We start from the raw sequence: 21,359 nt of genomic DNA on the forward strand, positions 1-21,359 counted from the left end.
TCGTGTGTATCTTGACACTAAATCTTATACTGTTGGAAAGTCTGTTTTTTCCTTTTAGAAGCATTTATACAAGAAAGAAATAATCTGCCAACACAAATTTCCTTACTTTTTTTTTTTTCTAATTTTATAATGTCCAAATGATCAGTCTAATATTGAAATGTCAAGTCTCCACTCCTGTCAGCTATTACTTTGGTGGTTGAGCTCTCAGTGTACAGAAACATTAATAGCTCAACCACCAAACCAATAGCAGGCAGGAATACAAACTCCAAATGTTTATATTAGACAGAGCCTGCATTGTAATTTCACTTTCTTGTGAAGCACTTTGTAACTCTGTTTTGAAAAGTGCTCTATAAATGAAGATTATTACTATTATTACCACAACTTGCCTTTCTTATCTGTATTTGTGCCTGGGTGAGCCATCATTATTGATGTATTTGTATTTTCTAATGACTCACTCAATATTCTGTGATATTTCCTCAGAAAACATGATTAAGTTCCACCTTTTTTCCAGTGATTCTTCATTGTTTTAATGTTGCTACTCTGGGTTGAAGTGTTGGACACATTGCTCAACACTGCCACCATGATTGGTGGTGGTATTGCAACATTTGGTCTTCATCCGTAAGTTTAGAGAGAACGGACAGAAAATGGACGAAATGAACACAGAGTATGGACTGAAAGGTCCATCCTTATCCGTATGCATTTCAAATGTAGAGCTTAAATGAGCCTTAAGGGAGAAAAGCTGTTAAAAAGTGTCTAGAAGCTGCTTGCAATACACATTAATCTGGGAGAATCTTTAATTGTGTCATGGTGGCAGCAGCAGTTGTGGTCATGATGGAACATCTCCATGACAAATCTGTAGATTGTAGCACCATGAAAGTACTACTGTCAGCATTTTGTACTGGTATATTGGCCACATTGGTTGATAGTCCACAGCCCACCTTGAAGATGAAAACAAGGTATTAAGGGTGCGTGCTATGCGCTCAAGTTTATGGTAACTAGGAATGGTGTGGCATCATGTGAAGGGGTCTTAATAGAACATTTTCTACTGGCAGATCCAAGACATCAGTGTGGAGACAGAAGACAACAAGGAGAAGAAATCAGCAAAAGATGCCCTCCTGCTTTGGTGCCAAATGAAAACTGCTGGGTGAGAAAGCAGTGGGAGGGAAGATTTGTAGAGTGGGCTTATGCACACAGTATAATCTGTGTTAATATGTGCAAAATGTATTTGATAATTTTAGCTATTTCTGGTTACTCTAAAGTTGCTACTGAGGGTTTTTGCTGAGTTGCATTAATGATTAATGACTTCTGATCTGGCTTCCACAGATACCCCAATGTCAACATTCACAACTTCACCACCAGCTGGAGAGATGGACTGGCGTTCAATGCCATCGTACACAAACACAGGTCATTGACTTCCTCCTGTACTTCATGTTACATACTGTTCCCTGTTATACATACACTCTGATGTAATTATTAAACTGTTTTTTTTCTTGTGAGTGTGGAATTAAGACTCTTATTCTACAAATCATGAAGGTGTCACTGATTCTTTTATCCGTCTTTGCTAAATAAGGATCACCTGTCGCTTTATTGTTATACTTCTCTTCTCTGGGTTTTTTTTTTCATCCCCTTTTCTATTTAGGTCTCCTCCTACTCCTCCCATCTTTTAAACCGATGAAAGGATGAAAATAAAATGGGGAGTAAGATGACCTAGATCACAGAAATAATAACCCACTTATTTTCTATGAAGTGCCATGTTTGGTAACTCACTTGCACACCCTGCTGGAAATAGTGCTTTTAAAGGCTCATTGTAAGATTCATCATTCTCTGACTTAAAAGCCAAATGTGTAACCTTAGCTTTTGAGTCAAATCAACAGATACCATTCTTTGTTGAAAAATACCTAGTTGAAACTTGAATAATAACGTGCCTTTCTATTGAGTCAGTGAGCCATAGGTCATTTACAGATAAAAAGCCTGATTTTATGCAAATGGATTTACATGAAGCGACTGATTAATCAATGTAGCTTTGTCTCTAAACAGCATCATACACTGGGGTCAATTGTATCCGTTCAACAAGGAGCTGCTTCTGTATATCGACCTGAAAGCTATTGCCATTTGTTTCCACCCTGCCCCCAATGCAATCTGTACTTATTAAACCAATAATTGTTTCCCTGGCCTCTGCAGACCCGACTTGATTGAGTTTGACAACCTGAAGAGGTCCAATGCTCACTACAATCTCCAGAATGCTTTCAATGTGGCTGAGAAGGAGCTGGGGCTTACCAAGCTGCTGGACCCAGAAGGTGAGTGGGTAAATCCTACACAAAAAACTATGAAGCATTCCTGTAAGTCATGCTTACAGTCTGATACTGCCCACTGAGGCACTAAGCTGGTGTCTGTTGTCCAAAACAGCTTGATGCGTTAGACTATGGAGGATTACTGGAATTAATTCTGCATCACATGTCAGGTACACTGACACCATAAAAAGCACATCCAAAGATGGCTACGATTTGGCACCCAATAAGATCTTTAATTGGGTTGTTGTGAGAACCAAACTTAGCCTCGTTGTTAATGCATGCTGAAGTTTACAATCAGTGGATTGAAAAATAAATCAGATACAAATGTGTATTCTAATTTTTTTTTTTTTTTCAGATGTTAATGTTGACCAGCCTGATGAAAAGTCCATCATTACCTATGTGGCCACCTACTACCATTACTTCTCCAAGATGAAAGCCCTGGCAGTGGAGGGCAAACGTATTGGCAAGGTTAGCCTTCTGTTTTTGATTGTGCTCTTATATGAACATCAATGTGAGTACACTATTTGCACACCAGTTTGCACATATGTATTGTTTTGCTGACAGGTTCTTGACTACGCTATCGAAGCAGACCAACTAATAGACAAGTATGAGACCCTGGCCTCTGAGCTGCTGCAGTGGATTGAACAGACTATAGTGACGCTCAATGATCGGCAGCTAGCTAACTCTCTGAGTGCTGTGCAGAACCAACTTCAGGCTTTCAACTCCTATCGGACTGTGGAGAAACCTCCCAAGTAAGGAAAACAAAAAGTGACTAAAGCAAAATGAAAGACCCAATACTTGGTATTTACATCGGTCCAGTGTGTAAACAACGCAGCATGTAAACAAAGGTGATGTCTCTGTCCATAGATTTACAGAGAAAGGAAATTTGGAGGTTCTCCTCTTTACCATCCAGAGCAAAATGAGAGCAAACAATCAGAAAGTCTACATGCCAAGAGAAGGCAAACTAATCTCTGACATTAATAAGGTATGTGTCAGTAAAAAACTGTAATTGTTCTTCATGATGAAGTGTTAAATATGTGCTTGATAATGTCAATGTATTTAATTGTCAGCTCCTTGCATGCTTTTGGGAAATGTTCATGTTCCCTTCAAGCTAACTTTAGCCATGTCTGTTGTCTTCTATACATAGTTAGATTTATAACAGGTACACTATGAATGCAGCATAGGCACCCTGGTGAACAATCTTTCTGTGTTTTGATGATTTTGTAGGCATGGGAGCGACTTGAAAAGGCAGAGCATGAACGAGAGCTGGCACTAAGAAATGAGCTGATTCGTCAGGAGAAGCTAGAGATGCTAGCTGCACGTTTTGATCGCAAGGCTGCAATGAGGGAGACATGGCTGAGTGAGAACCAAAGGCTGGTGTCCCAGGTAGTATTAATAAATTGTCATGTTTGGCTATAGTTGCAATCTTTCTTCTAACTTAACTATAGAGTGTACTCTAACTATGCTAATTTAGTGTTCTTATGTTATTAGGACAACTTTGGAACTGACCTGGGTGCTGTTGAAGCTGCTACACGTAAACATGAAGCTATCGAGACGGACATTGGGGCGTACTGGGAGCGTGTGGCTGCTGTGGAGGCCGTTGCCAAAGAGCTGGAGGCAGAGGGGTACCATGACGTGCGACGAATACTTGCAAGAAGGGATAATGTGCTTCGACTCTGGGAATACCTCAAAGAACTTCTAGCTGCACGCAGAGAGCGTCTGAATGCTCATCGTGACCTACAGAGACTGTTCCAGGAGATGCGTTACATCATGGACTGGATGGCAGACATGAAGGTACAGATTGGCTCTTAAACTATTTCACAAAGCTTACGGTTCTTGAACTACTGCTTTGCTTTCCTAAACTTTGCTTGCTTTGTTTTTAATCAACAAAAAGGAGTTCTGTTAATCCGCTCATTACATTTGTTGTTGTTGTCCACATATGTCTCAGCAGCTTTAGTGTTTGCACTTAAGGGAAGACTATTAACAACAGTAATTAGCTTTTTCACAGGCCTAGACTGAGCTGTGTTGCCTGTCATAGTTGGCTTTACTGAGGCAGGCAGAGGTACACCTCAGTCCCTGAGGGGGAGTGTATGTTTTCTTCCTTCACATGGTTTTATTCCCTTGTGTTTTGATCTGATACATGCTGATTTTGCTTATCTGAAAATGCTGGTGCTACATTTAGCTGCCATCAAAGAAGCCTGTTACCCAGGTTACATCATAAAAGCCTCAAACTTTTTGAAATGATGATGCCAGACCTCAAATGAGAGGAATGCCAGGTGACTGGGTGTCATTATACGGCTTTGTGATTGTTAGTTTCTATTTGGTTGCACTGTTTAGGTGTCAGAACTATTCAGCTTAACACCCCATAACATTGGTGTATCTCACTATTTGGTAAAGATAGCATTTATGCCTGTCCACTCTGTATAGTTGAAATATTACAAATGCACTACACTACTCTGAGCGCTTGGTCTAAGCAGCCATCCACCTTCTTGAAAACAAATATGGCACTTTTTGTTTGTTATGAGCTTTAACCTGATCTTAAGTTAGTGCTTGAGGTTTCCTAAATTGAGAAAAAGAGCAAACACTTCATTTGTTTGACAGTGACAGCTGGGATGGAGATATAATTTGTCTGTGTTTGTCTGTCTGGGTTGTTTTGAAAAGAATTTGAATTGATTTATTTCAAGTTTTTGGTTTAAATTAGAAACATGCTTTATCTCTGACTGATTCTATCATCCATCACCACATAATTAGCATGCTTGTGTACACTTTATGAGTTTGAAGCACCCTGTCCTGCTGTCATTTAATGATCCTCTGCTTTTGTGGCTCAGTATAGATGAATATTCCCTGTCATTATTTAGGTAAAGCTCTAGCTCACTGTTTATTTAGGTTTATGGATTAAAGCTGCAACATGTTCTTTCCTCTTCAGCTAATATTATTGACTTGTGGGCATTTGAATAGGTCACTAAGTAAGTGCAAACATGCTCCTAAATTATGTTAAAAATATAAAAATATATAGTTTGAATAGTTTTTCCTGACATATCAAACCCATCTGTTATGATAAAAAATAAGATAAAATAAACAAATATTCCTTATCATGTTTCAGAGTCGTCTGCAGTCTCCAGACAGTGGCAAACATTTGCATGACGTGTTAGACCTCCTGCAGAAGCACACTCTTGTAGAGGCTGATATTTCAGCACAGGCAGAGAGGATCAAGGGAGTGCAGGCAGCTGCACAGCGCTTTACGTCCTATGAACAAGGTGGGTCCTCTACCATTTTTTTGCACTCATGAGGCTAACCCTGCCTCTTCAGTCAGATTTGTTTGAGCACAAAATAAAACAAGTTCCCTGTATTCCTACATTTTCTATTTATTAGCCTACAAACCATGTGAGCCAGGACTTGTTAGTGAAAAGGTTGAGCAGCTGGGTCAGGCCTATGAGGAGCTTGGTCATCTTGCCGCCAAACGCAGAGAGCGCCTGGAAGACTCCCGGCGACTGTGGCAGTTTATGTGGGATCTCGGGGAGGAAGCAGCATGGATCAGAGAACAGGAGCAGATCCTGGCAAGCGGAGACTGTGGTCGTGATCTCACCTCTGCACTTCACCTGCTCAGCAAACATGAAGCTTTCAGAGATGAGATGGCAGCTCGCTATGGTCCCCTGAGTAACAGCATTGCTGTTGGAGAAGCTTTGGTAAAGGAGGGACACTTTGGAGCACCAGAGGTCACTGAGAGAATCAAAGACATCCGTGCACAATGGGCACATTTGGAGGAGGTGGGTGGGGATCATAATTCTTTAAATCTGAATAGAACTGATGTCAGATTTTTTTCTGATTTCCTGTTGTCTCTTCTCCCCAGACAACTAAGCTCAGAGAGCAAAATCTTAAGGAAGCAGTTGCCCTGCACCAATTCCAGACAGATGCCAATGACATGGAGGCATGGATCATGGAGACTCTTCGACAGGTGTCCAGTCAGGAGGTGGGCCATGATGAGTTCTCCACCCAGACCCTGGCAAGAAAACAGAGAGAGATCGAGGAGGAGATCCAGAGCCACCACCCACTCATCGACTCCCTGCATGAGCAGGCCCAAGCACTGCCACAGGCCTATGTACATTTCCCTGAGGTATGTGTGTTTTGTCTGTCATGCTTGTTCAGTGATGAAATGCTGTTTGTCATACTTATTTGTTGTTTATCATGGTGTGTAGGTGGAGGGTCGCCTACCTGCCATTGAGCAGCGCTATGAAGAGCTGGAGTCCCTGTCTGCAGCTCGCCGCCAGGCTCTGGAAGGTGCCCTGGCCCTCTACCGCATGTTCAGTGAAGCTGGTGCCTGCCAGTTGTGGGTGGAGGAGAAAGAACAGTGGCTATACGGCATGGAGATACCCACCAAACTGGAGGATCTCGAGGTGGTGCAGCAGAGGTATGTCTTTGGGGTTATGAGAAAAGTGTTGATTGGTAAGTTTTGGTAAGTTTTGGTAAGAAACACAATGATAGCCAAACTGTTATCCCTAAAAACTGTTGTTGTGAAACAGTCATAAGAACTGAATCAAATCATCACAGTTGTGAATCCAAACTGAATGTTTCATGAGATTTAACTAAAGATTAGAATTACCTCTGCTTTATTAAGTTTGACTTTGCAGAATGATTGAATTGATGCTGGGTTATGTGGTTGCAGGTTTGAGACACTGGAGCCTGAGATGAACAACATCAGCACCCGTGTCACTGATGTGAACCAGGTAGCCCAGCAGCTGTTGAGCTCTGACAACTGCAACAAAGACCAAATCAACCAGACACGAGACCAGCTGAATAACAGGTCAGAGCTAACATATAAGGCCTAGTTAAAACCACTTATTTACACAGGTATATTTGTACTTGATGAGCACCGTGGTTGCCGCTCTGGCCTAAATATCACATCTGGGTTGACCTCTAGATGGAAGGAGTTTGAAAAGCTGGCTGGTCAGAAGAAACAAAGCCTTGAGTCAGCCCTTAATATCCAGAATTACCATCTGGAGTGTAATGAGATCCAAACCTGGATGAAGGAAAAGACGAAGGTGATTGAGTCCACTCAGGGCCTGGGCAATGACCTTGCTGGAGTAATGGCTCTGCAGCGCAAACTCACTGGCATGGAGAGGGACCTGGAGGCCATTCAGGTAAGGCCAAGTCACAAGCAATGTGTAACTGTTGAGAAAAGGGACTAAAACAAGCTGTGCATTAAAAAAATCTAAAAATCAGGCGAGTATGCTGAGATATCTTGTCATCACTTCTTCATTTGAATATTTTCTTTCAGGGCAAATTGGATGACCTGAGAAAAGAAGCAGAGAAGCTAGCCAAGGAACATCCAGAACAGGCTGCAGAGATCCAGGGACGTCTGGCAGAGATTCAAGAGGTGTGGGAGGAGTTGAACGCCACCATGAAGCGGCGTGAGGAGTCACTAGGTGAAGCAAGCAAGCTGCAGGGCTTCCTCAGGGATCTGGATGACTTCCAGTCGTGGCTCTCTCGCACCCAGACAGCTGTGGCCTCAGAAGACATTCCCACCTCTCTGCCTGAGGCCGAGAGTCTGCTCGCCCAACACGAGAGCATCAAGAACGAGGTGGATAACTATAAGGAGGACTATGAGAAGATGCGGGCAGTCGGTGAGGAGGTGACGCAAGGTCAGACAGATGCCCAGCACATGTTCCTGGCCCAGAGGCTCCAGGCCCTGGACACAGGCTGGCACGAGCTGCGACGCATGTGGGAGAACCGCCACAGCCTGTTGGCCCAGGCCTTCGACTTCCAGACTTTCTTGAGAGATGCAAAGCAGGCAGAAGCTTTCCTCAACAGCCAGGTAAGGAAATGATACTGAGAGCCAGGCCAAGACTATTTAGATCCTCAATTAAACAAATAATGAATTAAGGTACAGCCTTTCTAGTTTAACAGAGCAACAGTCAATACTAAGTTCAATCAACAGCAGGTTTCTGAACTACAATAAAACACTGGGTAAGGAGAGTAGATGAAGGAATGCTCAAAGCTGGGCATGGGTTGAAGCGACTATGAATTATAGAAAAAATTTAAATCTTGTTTTTAAACCACTTCAATTTTTCTCTGGTATATTTACATTTAAAATTGTACATATTTATGACCTCATTTAATAATGAATTAATCCTAAGCCCTACATATGTAGGGGATTTGCTGCATTTTTATTACCTAAATACTAAAAGCTTATCTTAAATCTGCATGTTTTTGAAACCCATAATCTGTAATATGGTAGAGTGGGGGTTTTGGTTGTAGTTTTTTCAACTTTTCTGCACAGGTTCACACTCACACAAACCTTATCCAATATGAGAGTACCTTGCCAGGGAGAATTAAACAGAACTGCAAATCAGTCAAAGGCATAGATTTGTATGCTGCACCATGCAGTGTCATAAACACTACTACTTTCACTTCTTTAATGGTTCAAAATATTGAAAAATACAGTTGATTTTGATTGTTAGGACTGTTAAATGCTAAAAGTTGTGAGTCTAATACAAATTGAGTAATATAATTTAATTCTACAAAGGACTTCAGTAATACTCCCCTGTTTTATTCCAGTACATTCCTAATTTGAAACGGCCCTAAAATGCCCTTATCATTGAACTTTAAGGAAATTAAAAGCATGAAAGTATCAGGAAAAATGTTTGGCATTGGATAACCATCCATTAAAGATGTACATTCCTTTCCTCTGTGTAGGAGTACGTGCTGTCCCACACAGAGATGCCTACCAGCCTGCAGGGAGCAGAGGAGGCCATCAAGAAGCACGAAGATTTCCTCACAACCACAGAGGCCAGCGAGGAGAAGATAACTGGTGTGGTGGAAGCTGGACGGCGCCTCATTAATGACTCGAATGCAAACTCTGATAAGATCCAGGAAAAAGTTGACTCCATCCAGGAAAGGTTAGAGCAAAAGTTCAAGCAGGGATAAAATTATTCATATAAGTTCTTCTTCTAAATATATGCAGCTAAAAGAATGGCTCATTTAACTGTCTCCTTTACTTATTCCAGGCATCTCAAGAATAAAAAAGCTGCAAATGAATTACTGGCAAAGCTTAAGGATAACCGTGAACTTCAACACTTCCTCCAAGATGGACAGGAGGTGATTTCTTTTCAGTCAAACTAAAAAGATTGAATAGCATGTTTGATAGAAAAACTTCTTCAATAATAACTAGCTATAGAAATCAGGATGATGGCCTGTTATTTTTATAGGTAATATATCTAATAGAATTCTGATATTAAATGCTTTTCTCTTTCTATAGCTCACATTATGGATCAATGAGAAGATGCTAACTGCTCAGGACATGTCTTATGATGAGGCCAGAAATCTTCACAGCAAGTGGCAGAAACATCAGGCCTTTATGGCAGAGCTGGCCTCAAACAAAGACTGGCTGGACAAAATTGATAAGGTTTGACTTTTTGTATTAATTTCTGTCATGAATGAGTTGGCACATTCTGGAGAAAGACTTTTCCAAATTTTTCTAATTATTCTTGCTTATTTTGCATTCATGTATTAATTTGGTAAAATCATGACAAACAGAGGATAGTAATGCGTTAAATTCCAATGCTAATCTTGCCAAAGGAACTAAATTAAAGAAACTAAAAGCTGTCTTTGTGTCCTGTCTTCCACAGGAGGGTCAGGCACTGGTGGCTGAGAAGCCTGAACTCAAACCAGTGGTTCAGCAGACCCTTGAGGACCTACAGCGTCAGTGGGAAGAGCTAGAGGGCACCACCCGCACCAAGGCCCAGTGTTTGTTTGATGCTAACCGGGCTGAGCTCTTCACACAGAGTTGCTCCGCTCTGGATGTCTGGCTGAAAAACCTGGAGGGTCAGCTGCAAAGTGATGACTACGGCAAAGATTTGACCAGTGTCAACATTCTGCTTAAGAAGCATCAGGTAGACCACAATACATCCCACCTTTGATGTCAGTATGTATTGTTAGATTATAGAGCTCTATTTGCATGTGTTATAAAACCTTCTGTGTCGACATGATTTGCTCTTATTTAAAGCTGGTTAAAACAACTAAGGACAGACATTATAGAGTGCGATCTTTCTGTCTGTGCTGGTTTTGGTGCCTCCCTTTAGACAAAAAATTATATCTTATCTGTGCTGATTCTTTTCACATAAATGCATGAGCTGTGTTTTTCTGATGAAACAAAAAAAGGGCATACATATCAGTAAATGGGTGCTGGATTCTGAAAAACAAAGACAGAAAGAGAACAAAGAAAGGACACTCCTGTATCATGCTTTCAGTTTAAAGAAGTGATGTTTTGCGCAAACGTGCTCATCCTCAGAATTGTGAATGTATCTGTGAGTCTCTATCTTAAATAATCATGGGTATGCACGTGACAAAGCACAGCTTAAGTCTGTCATTGTCTAATTAGGTACCAAGACATGAATATATATCAAACTTAAACATCAAAAATATCTAAGCAGAGAATAATAAGGGCCACAAAAAATACCTATTTGCACCTTCCACACTTTGCATTAATACTAGTGTAAATTCCTAAAACAAAGAATGTGTATGTATATATATATATATATACATACATATATATATATATATATGTGTGTGTGTGTGTGTGTATTTATATAATTATTTTTGGTAGGTTACACTGTTCACTTTTTGCAAACAATGCTTTTAACAAGAGCTTCCTGTTGTAAAGACCATTTGGTGTTCTTGCTGTGTTTGTGATGAAAAATGTAACCTGCTACCTTTAACAGTCAAATAACCAGAATCTCTGCCTTTGAGCCGATATTCCTATCAGGAGCTTTAACCTGTGGTCCTGTTTTTTAATCCTGAACATGTTTAACTGATTGTAGTATGCAGTAGAACTGGCCCAATTGAACATTTAAGACACTGCCAAATGTCATATTTATGGTCTCACATTTTTGTACCTCCCTGTGTAGATGTTGGAGCATCAGATGGAGGTCAGAGAGAAGGAGGTGCAGTCCCTTCAGTCTCAGGCTCTGGCCCTGACCCAGGAGGATGCAGGACTGGCTGAGGTGGATGGCCAGCAAAGACGGGTCACTGACAACTTCTCCGGGCTTCAGGAACCTCTCAAAATGAGGAGACAGCGACTCCTAGCTTCTAAAGAAGCCCATCAATTCAACAGAGATCTGGAGGATGAAATTGTGAGTTGTTTAACCTCACTGACTAAATATATAATTTAATATTATGTTATTGTGAGTATGCTTTTGTAGTGTACTATTTTGCCTGTTACTTATTGATTCCTCGGTTTGTCTCTCAGCTTTGGGTGAAAGAGAGGATGCCTCTTGCGACCTCAACGGATCATGGAAAAGACCTGCCAACCGTTCAGCTTCTAATTAAGAAGAACCAGGTACAGAAATTTAAAGAACCTTTTTAGAACAGATAGATTACCATCTATAACATCAATTAAAATGTTGTGATTTAATTTAATTTAAAGAAAACTAACAACTCATGCTAATGTCCATCTATGTCACTTACATATGAACTGATTGCAAACCTAAGTGCTAATCCACCCTCTCTGTTTCTGAACCAGACATTGCAGAAAGAGATCCAGGGCCACCAGCCTCGCATTGATGACATCCATAGACGAGGCAAGACTCAGAGCCAGGTAGACGGTGAGAGGCAGTCTGTTCTGGAGGAGCGGCTTGTTGAACTAAGACACCTCTGGGATCAACTGATTGCAGAGACAGACAAGCGTCACACCCGTCTTATAGAAGCCAACCGCGCCCAGCAGTTTTATGCTGATGCAGCAGAGGCAGAGGCCTGGATGGGAGAGCAAGAGCTCCACATGATGTCAGAGGAAAAAGCTAAGGTAGGGGAAAGGAAATCAGACAGAAGTGCTCTTGAGCAAAGTCTTGGTAATGAGAAAAGGTTTTAATTTTCTGTTTATCAATCAGGATGAGCAAAGCGCACTAGTGATGGTCAAGAAGCACCAGACGCTGGAACAGGCACTTGAAGATTATGCACAAACTATTCACCAGCTGGCAAACAGCAGCCGCCTCATGGTCACCAGTGAACACCCAGAGAGGTGAGAGAGTTAAATTAAAAAAAAACTGATGACAAGTGTCAACTGAGAAACATGCTCTCACTACAACTGTGAGTCCTTTTTGTTATATGTACTTATGCAGTGAGAGGATAACCCTACGCCAGGCCCAGGTTGACAAGCTTTATGCAGGGTTGAAAGATCTCGCTGAGGAGCGCCGTGGGCGGCTTCAGGAGAGACTGCGGCTGACCCAGCTAAAGCGGGAGGTGGATGACCTTGAACAGTGGATAGCAGAGAGGGAGGTGGTTGCTGGCTCCCATGAACTAGGACAGGACTACGAACATGTCACTGTGAGTTTTTTATCCTTGTCACATGCTTCAGAGCCATGAAGTCTCAGAGAAATTTAGCTGAATTAATTATGTTTCCAACTCTTGCCCTGGTTTTCTTTCCACAGATGCTGAGGGACAAGTTCCGGGAGTTTGCCCGTGACACCAGCACCATTGGCCAGGAGCGTGTGGATGGTGTCAATGGACTGGCAGATGACCTGATTGAGTCGGGTCATCCTGAGAATGCCAGTGTGGCTGAGTGGAAGGACGGGTTAAATGACGCCTGGGCTGATCTGCTGGAGCTGATTGACACACGCACACAAATGTTAGCAGCCTCATATGAGCTGCACCGATTCCATCAGGATGCCATGGAGGTGCTTGGACGTGTTAAGGAGAAGAGAGAGGGGCTGCCCTCTGACCTGGGGCGTGATCTCAACACTGTTCAGCATCTACACAGACAACACAACACATTTGAAAATGACATCCAGGCGCTCAGTGGACAGGTCAGATATTTTTCTGTAAGGTGATCTCTGGAGATTTCTCTCAGAGCCTTTGTATAAAGATCTAAACATCCCCTCTTTGACCTTTTAGGTGAACCAGGTACAAGATGACGCAGCACGCCTGCAGAAAGCTTATGCTGGGGAGAAAGCTGATGACATTCACAGGAGTGAGCATGCTGTCACCTCTGCCTGGGAGGGTCTGCTGGAGGCTGGTCAGGCCCGCAGGCTCCTCCTGCTGGACACCGTGGAGAAGTTCCGGTTCTTCAACATGGTGCGAGACCTCATGCTCTGGATGGACGGTATCAACCTGCAGATTGATGCACACGACAGCCCCAGGTTAATGTTAATAAATTCTTCTTCAGCTAATCCTCATGATCTTATCTAATTTGTACATAACTCACCTCTCTTTCCTATATGTTTCTTAGGGATGTTTCTTCTGCAGGGTTGGTCATTAACAATCATCAAGACATCAAGTCAGAGATTGAGACCAGAGCAGATAACTTTACTGCCTGCAATGAGATGGGAAATACTCTCATCAACAATAATCACTATGCAGCTGATGAGGTAGTGTGAAGTGGGCCACTTTCACTGCAATATGCAGTAATTTTGATGCACATTTAAAAATGGATCATACTTAATACTGCTTTGTAATTTGCTATTAAATATCAGTCTTGAGGTTTCCCTTTGTTAATGAATATTTCCCCATTAACAGATCCGGGAGAAACTGGCTCAACTCCAAGAAAAGAGAGACAGGATTAACAAAAAGTGGCAAGACAAGATGGACCATTTACAGATTGGTAAGCCCTACATGTTTCAGGTTCCATTTAACAGGGACTTAAACAGCTCCATGAGAAAAAAGTGAGCGTGTTTATTGGTCAGTGTATAGTTGTTAGTTCTAATGGGCCTTTAGTGGTACTAAATGTGTCCAGACACATTGCTAAAGTCTTCTAATACTTTTCCTATTATTTTTCTCCTTATACTTATTGACCCACCCTCTCTTTTTTTCTTTTTCTTCTGCCTTCCTTCTCCTTACGTTTCAGTGTTGGAAGTGTTGCAGTTTGGACGTGATGCCTATGTGGCAGAGTCCTGGTTAGCAGGCCAGGAACCTTTGGTGCGAGCAGCAGAGCTGGGTACAAACGTTGACGAGGTAGAGAGCTTAATTAAGCGCCATGAGGCCTTTGAGAAACTTGCAGCAGCCTGGGACGATCGCTTTGTGCTGCTGGAGAAACTCACTACAGTAAGTAGAGAGGTTATTAAAAAACGTTAAAATGCTTGGAGAACACTTTAATTTGATCTGAATGTGGGTCCTTCACCCACTGAATGAATGATTTCTCCTCCCTCATGTAGCATTAAGTTTAAATATCACTACAGAAGAGACCCTCTTTTCCCTTAGCTTGAGGAGCAGGAAATCCAGAGGAGACGAGAAGAGGAGGAGAGAGCACGGCGACCCCCAACACCGCCCCCAGCTGAAGAAGTCGCACAGTCCGAAACAGAGAGTCATATACACGATTCTGCTGCCAGGTAAAGCAAAGAGGAGCACTGGTTCACAGGAGAATGATGAATGCCATTTTTTGTCGGGTCATTAACATATTTTTACTTTAAAACAAAGAACTAGTCTGGACCAGACCACGCTCAATCAGTCGGTGTCAGTGAATGGAGTTCACAGCGACAACGACACATCTCAGGTGAGACACATTTCTTAGTGATTTAAACATTTCACAGTAATGCAAATAAGTGTTTCAACAGTATTGATAATCTTTGAGCCCTGTAATGTCTTTAATGTCTTTTGCATGTGGTCCTACCTCATCTTTTATACCATGACATTTATATGTAAGAACTGAAATCACTGTTTCACTGAGTCTGTTATAGAACAATGTGATGTTTGTGTTCATATAACACATACTGTAACTGTATGTTAAGTGTGAGTCAGAGTCTTTTTGTCTGTTTAACCAAATAACATTTTCTAGTTAATCCGTTCTTTTTTGTAAGAGAGTATGTATATAAAGTATGCAGAGCTCTTGAAGTTTTTTTCTTGCAAAATTATTTTATGTAAGGGGGAAACTTTTTTGCTGATAGGTTTGATTGACGACTGGAGACATTTTTTCCCCATAGAACTTCTGAAAATGATGAGGTTTTGTCTTGTTTTGTTGTTTAAAAATAGTTAGTTTAACTTTTTTTGCACTGTAAAAAAATACTCAGCCAAAAAATACAATGCAAGAGAGACTCAGATGGCTAATTTGAAACATTCATAACATTTTATCATATAATTAAAGGAACATTTACTGTAATTTACATACAGAAAATAATATGAACACTCAAGTATGTTAAACTAATAATCAAGAATATACTCTACACTTGTACAGTAATTGTATATAAATTGAAAACTAAATTGAGTATCTCATGGGATCAGCTCATACATACAGTGCGTTTAGACCCCCTTAACCTTTGTCAATTTTGTTGTGTTGCAGCCTGAAACTTCAGTTAAAAAAAAAGTATATTCTCATTAATCTACATTCAGTACCCCATTATGACACAGATACAACATAATTTTAGATTTTTTTTTTTTTTTTTTGCAAAACACTTTAAATGTAGCTCAGGTGCCTTTCATTTCTCTGCCTTTCCTGAGATGTTTCTACACCTTGATTGGAGTCGAGCTGTGGTAAATTAAATTGATTGGACATGATTTGAAGAGGCACCCACCTCTCTATAGATGGCCTCACAGCTGAAATGAATATCAGAGCAAAACCAAGCCATGAGGTCAGTGGAACTGCCTGCAGAGCTTAGCAACAGAATTGTTGAAAGGCACTGATCTGGTGAAGGCAACAACAAAATTCTGCTGGTTCCCAAGAGCACAGTGGCCTCCATAATTCTCAAATGAAAGTCTGGCACTAACAGGACTCTTCCAACAGCTGGTTGCCCACCCAAACTAAGCAACCATGGGAGAGAGGCCTTAGTAAGAGAGGTGATCAAGAACCTGATGGTCACTTTGACTGAGCTGTGGAGATCCTTTGGGATCCTTTGGGATGGGGCAAAGTTCCAGAGGGACAATCAACACTGCACCCTCCCAACCAAATCTGGGCTTTGTGGCAGAGTGGCTAGACGGAATCCTCTCCTCAGTCGAAACACATGAAAGCTCTCTTGGCTTCCACATGGCGTGTTTTGCAAACTCCAAGCGGACTTTCATGTATTTTGCACTGAGAAGATGAAAATAAAAATGATCTCTTAGCATCAGTCTGCAACAAAAAAAAAAAACAAAAAAAGTGAAGGGGGTCGGATTTTTTTCTGAATGCATTGTATGTAGTCGAATTAAACACACCTTTCTTATACTTACAACAAACATGCCACGGAATGCAAGTGAGTAAAACACAAAAAGCAGGATTTTGTAGGCAAAAATAAATAATTATATTAATAAAAAATGGAATAGATGCAGTAACCCTGCTCCAGTAAGGAACTCTTGTTTGAATAGCAGACATTTAAGCAGAGGTTTGATATCTTACTTGTACAATGAAGTAAACATCTTTGCTGCATCTTAGTGTCTGTAGCTGATACTACAAGAGAAGTCTGTCTAAAAAAGCGGTAAAAGTTTCATAAAGATGTTAGACACAATGTCAACAAGTGTTCCAGTTTTGAGGCTTCTTAACATTTTCTCATTGCGTTTGCAGTCGTTATCGCTATCGTTGTCAGTGGGAAAGAAATCAGAGCCTAAACGTGTGTGTAAGCCAAAGCAGCCGGAGCGAGTGAGTACAAAGACGTGGTCAGCTCTGTAGTCCCACTCCCGCCCTGTCACAGCCTCCGCTCAGCTCCTGGTCAACAGCAGTGCCTTTTTATTTCTTTGGAAAAACCATCACCTCCTGTCACAGATGCAAACCATCAGCTTTTTTATTCATGCACCACACGGTTTCTTTGATGAGTCCCATCGCTGTTTGAAGGCATGATGCTGATCCATGAACAGATTGTTTTCATGGATCAGTATGCTGTTGTATTTTTATGCTTTTATTGACCAGGACAGGAGTGAATATAAATGTGAAGCCCAAACTTGTAAATGTGGTGATAATTGTAGCTGTTGAAAGTCAATTTATATGTAGTTTGTTTTACTTGTTCCTTATATCTGTAAACGTGTTATGGTGCGTCTTTAAGTGGTGTGGGATTAAGGCAAATACAAACTTCTTCTTAGCTAGTAGGGCTCTCCTGTGGTCATAACAGAATAGATAGAAAAGTTCTACTTTGGATTTTATGGTCTGTATTTATACATCCAGTAGAGGAAAATCCTCATGTAAGAGATTTTCTGAACTTTAGACTCTGTAGAGTTGAACTGTGAGTGTGTTCATGTCTGTTTTTGTCTGTGTTTTTGTGTTACCTAGTTATAATTGTTTCAGTAAATGATCATCAATAAAAATAAACCAAAGCCTAACAGGAGAAAAACTGTTGGGTCACATTAAAGAAAAAACATGTTAGAAATAAATGTAATAAACTTAAAGGGATACTTCAACATTTTGGCAAATTCGTCCATTGCCATAATTCCTATAGTCTTACTATTACGTTCGTTACCTTTAGTTGTCGGTGCAAGCTGTTGTTAGATTGGCCGCTGCCGAGTTCGGACCTGCTGTGCCAACTCAATGTAAGCAGACGGTATTCAGGCTTTCCCTCATCAAACTCATCAGATACACAATCCAACAACTCCAAAACGCTCTCGTGGACAAGTTGTGACCTGCACTTTCACCACACTATGAAATAATAACATATATTGTGTAACATTACGATGCATGAAGCAAATACTCTGAACTATTTCTTGAGTAAACCACTGGGCGGAGTGACACAGTGCAGCAGCCATGTCTGGAGTGTAGTTCCGGCTTTGCATTTAGCTTTAAAATATCTCCATCTCGTAATGTTCCATGATTATTTCATAGCATGGTGAATGTGCAGGTCACAACTTGTCCACGAGAGCGTTTTGGAGTTGTTGGATTGTGTATTTGATGAGTTTGATGAGGGAAAGCTGGAATACCGTCTGCTTACATTGAATTGGCACAGCAGGTCCAAACTTGGCAGTGGCCGATCTAAAAACAGCTTGCACCGAATTTGCCAAAATGTTGAAGTATCCCTTTAAAAGCACAAACCTATAAATTAGAAAGGTTAAAGTCATACATTTACAAAGCTTAAGCTTAAATTTTGCAAGAATAAAATCATAAATCTACATGAAGGAAGTTGCTGTTTAAGTTTATGGTTTGGTTTGTGCATGCTCTAGCAGAAGCAGCAAACCTTTTTGCTAAAATAATTAAAAAAGAGCATCTTGTAAATTTACAACCTACTTACTTACAGTCATGGATGAAAGTATTGGCACCCCTGGAATTTTTCCAGAAAATTGTCTATTGGAACAACATAAAAAAAGCAGAAGAAAAAGCCAAAATTGACATAATTTTACACAAAACTCAAAAAATGGTCCAGACAAAAGTATTGGCACCCTTTTAAAACTGTAGGTAAATCATTTTATCTCAAGCATGTGATGCTCATTTAAACTCACCTGTGGCAGTAACAGGTGCTGGCAATATAGAAATCACACCTGAAGCCAGTTAGAATTTATATAAGTTGACTCAACCTTTGTGTTGTGTGCCTGTGTGTGTCACACCAAGCATGGAGAAGAGAAAGAAGAGCAGAGAATTGTCTGAGGACTTAAGAAGTAATCTTATTAGTTTTTTGACATTACTCTTGTTACAGTTAGGACTTATATCCCACAAATTTATGACTTTAATCTCTCATATTAGGGCTTTATTCTCTTACTATTTTATCATCTAATTTTCCAACCCTAACCTCAGATTGTCAGTCTTTATTTTTTATGTGGCCCTAATAATACCCTATTCTATAATGAACTTCCTTAATAATATTAAAAGTCATATATTAATCTGCTCTGAACAGATCCATTTTAGCAGAACATTTCACTTTCATGAAAACTTTCAAAAGTTCTACATTTGAAAAATCTGTTTATTGTAGCATGCATGTTTCTCATATGTTATTTTAACTGTCTGTCTAGAGTGACCGTAATTGTCCTGTGCAACGTCTGTGTACTATATGATTATGTTGACCGTCTGTGCCAACATTACGCTGTTATCCCTGGTAATCATACAGTGTGGTTAGGGCGAGCCTCATCATGCCTCCTCATGTTTGGCTGTGAATGGCCGCTTTGCTGCTCAATGCCTCCTTCCAACCTCGCGTTTTTCTCAGTTCTCACCACCGTTTGTGTTCTGGTTTGAACCACAGGGCTCAGAGTCCGAGTCAGTGAACGGACCAGGCAGGGACAGCGGGCTGGCTTCTTCTCGCCTTGAGCCGTCCGCCACTTTACCGAGCAGGGGTGGAGCAGAGTCAGAGCCAGAAACTATGGAGGGAATGCTCTGTCGAAAACAGGAGATGGAGTCTCACAGCAAAAAGGCAGCTACCAGGTGAGTGTTACTGTAATAATAATTCCAATTATTCTTTTATTGCAGCACATTTAACCGATATTCCTTTGTCTTTGCTCTGATAGGTCTTGGCAGAACGTATACTGTGTCTTAAGGAAAGGAAGTCTTGGTTTCTACAAAGACAACAAGAGCGCAAGCAACGGCATTCCATACCACGGAGAGGTACCCATCAGCCTTGGGGAGGCTGTGTGTGAGGTCGCCCATGACTACAAGAAGAGGAAACACGTATTCAAGCTCAGGTGAGACGAGACTTTATAACTAAACATCTTAAACAAGGACTAGAGATACAGTGTCTATAAAAAGTATTCAGCCCCTTGGATGTTTTACTGTTTTATTTATTTTATAAATCAATCATGGTCAATAGAATTTGGCTTTTTTTACAAGAATTTTGCAACAAAACCTATTTAATGTCAAATTGAAAACAGATTTCTACAAAGAAATGTCAGTTAAATAAAAAATAATGAAGGATAAGTGACTTCATATGCATTAGCACCCTCTATAGATGCTTAACAAATGCTTTCAACTATTTAAATATATTTTTTTTAAAAGATAAATTGAAACTTCTGCAAGATAATGAAAAGCTCAGAGGATTCTGTAGCTTGTATCTGACTACCAGTTTACCTGTCCACTGTGTCTACAGGCTAGGAGATGGAAAGGAGTACTTGTTCCAAGCAAAGGATGAGGTGAGGAGTATAAAGAACATGGCTATCATATAAAAATGAATTAAAAAATACAAGAACTGTTGGTGCATAAAGGAAAAACGTGTTGGTTTAGTTTGATGCCTATAATATTTAACATGTGTTTTGATTTTCTTAAGGCGGAAATGAGCTCCTGGATCCGCTCCATACAGGGTTCCATTCCAGCAGGAGCAGGAGACTCGCCCGGAGGTCCCCGGGCACTCAGCCGTGCCATGACGATGCCCCCCATCTCCCCCAGCTCAGGCGACGCAGGAGGCGTCACCATGCGCAACAAAGATGGAAAAGAGAAGGATCGAGAGAAGAGGTTCAGCTTCTTTGGCAAGAAAAAATAGAACACTTGTGAAACCATCGATGGGAGCTACATATGTCAAAATTTCAATGAACTGAAGCAGACAAAGTCCAGACAGGTCACACAAACACACTGCTCTCAGCGCAGGTCCCGGGGAATTTGTCGACAGCTGCTGTATGTGGCTTACAGAGAACTTTGTTTCCTTTCTTTCTTTATGATTCTCTCCCTCACCAGTTTTATCTGTCAGTTTTTTCCTTCAACCAATTCATATCTCACATAAAGCCACACCAAACAAGGAAAGCCTTTATCCTTAAGTTCAGCCAACTAGCAGACCTCATTCGTAACTGATGTGGCTTGCATCAGTCAGGTCCAGTTCAAATCCACCCTAAACGGTTCTCTTTCAGCATAAATATATATTCTGTTGTGAGTCAGTGAGACTTAACTAGCTGAGCCGTTCGGTGTTGCTGATAAATGGATGGGTGATGCTTTCCGCTGTGGTGCTCTGTGGTTTTCTTTCTCCTCTTAACAATCTCTCTGTTTGGAAAGGATCCCATCAGTCTCTCTTTCTGTTCTTGGTATTGTTGTTATTAACCTGACGATATTATTGCTGTTATTATAATTATTTATCTTTTTGCTATTGCTGGTTTGAAACACAGACTAATTAATTTGACAGTAGATAATCTTGATTCATGTTGTGGAGAGAAACAAATTTGGTTCAACTAGTGGAGAATGTTGGGCTTGCCCTTTGTATGTATTATTATTATTATTATTATTATTAATTTTTTAGGAATGACAGTTTATGAGGTGTTTTGAGACAAAATAAAGCTCTTTAAATTTTA

General features: G+C 40.8%; 1 protein-coding gene across 4 annotated transcripts in view; it reads left to right on the plus strand.

Annotated features, from left to right (window-relative positions):
• Window positions 1–21,359, plus strand: part of LOC121518325 (spectrin beta chain, non-erythrocytic 1) — a 67,724-nt gene extending 46,365 nt beyond the window's left edge. For 2 of the 4 annotated variants that reach the window (XM_041800563.1, XM_041800564.1), the window contains 36 exons: window positions 1,053–1,144; window positions 1,324–1,404; window positions 2,182–2,297; window positions 2,647–2,759; window positions 2,856–3,043; window positions 3,159–3,276; window positions 3,519–3,677; window positions 3,783–4,085; window positions 5,395–5,548; window positions 5,664–6,058; window positions 6,142–6,405; window positions 6,488–6,699; window positions 6,955–7,092; window positions 7,210–7,429; window positions 7,567–8,103; window positions 8,985–9,187; window positions 9,296–9,386; window positions 9,547–9,693; window positions 9,917–10,180; window positions 11,195–11,419; window positions 11,536–11,625; window positions 11,809–12,087; window positions 12,173–12,303; window positions 12,404–12,608; window positions 12,713–13,087; window positions 13,176–13,420; window positions 13,510–13,648; window positions 13,797–13,881; window positions 14,125–14,321; window positions 14,478–14,605; window positions 14,694–14,769; window positions 16,747–16,821; window positions 19,337–19,515; window positions 19,599–19,772; window positions 20,174–20,216; window positions 20,351–21,359. In XM_041800563.1, the coding sequence (XP_041656497.1) occupies window positions 1,053–1,144; window positions 1,324–1,404; window positions 2,182–2,297; window positions 2,647–2,759; window positions 2,856–3,043; window positions 3,159–3,276; window positions 3,519–3,677; window positions 3,783–4,085; window positions 5,395–5,548; window positions 5,664–6,058; window positions 6,142–6,405; window positions 6,488–6,699; window positions 6,955–7,092; window positions 7,210–7,429; window positions 7,567–8,103; window positions 8,985–9,187; window positions 9,296–9,386; window positions 9,547–9,693; window positions 9,917–10,180; window positions 11,195–11,419; window positions 11,536–11,625; window positions 11,809–12,087; window positions 12,173–12,303; window positions 12,404–12,608; window positions 12,713–13,087; window positions 13,176–13,420; window positions 13,510–13,648; window positions 13,797–13,881; window positions 14,125–14,321; window positions 14,478–14,605; window positions 14,694–14,769; window positions 16,747–16,821; window positions 19,337–19,515; window positions 19,599–19,772; window positions 20,174–20,216; window positions 20,351–20,563 (6,654 nt within the window). In that variant the 3' untranslated portion in view covers window positions 20,564–21,359. The remainder of the gene's footprint in view (window positions 1–1,052; window positions 1,145–1,323; window positions 1,405–2,181; window positions 2,298–2,646; window positions 2,760–2,855; window positions 3,044–3,158; window positions 3,277–3,518; window positions 3,678–3,782; window positions 4,086–5,394; window positions 5,549–5,663; window positions 6,059–6,141; window positions 6,406–6,487; window positions 6,700–6,954; window positions 7,093–7,209; window positions 7,430–7,566; window positions 8,104–8,984; window positions 9,188–9,295; window positions 9,387–9,546; window positions 9,694–9,916; window positions 10,181–11,194; window positions 11,420–11,535; window positions 11,626–11,808; window positions 12,088–12,172; window positions 12,304–12,403; window positions 12,609–12,712; window positions 13,088–13,175; window positions 13,421–13,509; window positions 13,649–13,796; window positions 13,882–14,124; window positions 14,322–14,477; window positions 14,606–14,693; window positions 14,770–16,746; window positions 16,822–19,336; window positions 19,516–19,598; window positions 19,773–20,173; window positions 20,217–20,350) is intronic. The other 2 variants (XM_041800565.1, XM_041800566.1) reach the window with 1 other exon arrangement.

The sequence above is a fragment of the Cheilinus undulatus genome, linkage group 12, assembly GCF_018320785.1.
Source record: "Cheilinus undulatus linkage group 12, ASM1832078v1, whole genome shotgun sequence".
NCBI classification, from domain to species: Eukaryota; Metazoa; Chordata; class Actinopteri; order Labriformes; family Labridae; genus Cheilinus; species Cheilinus undulatus.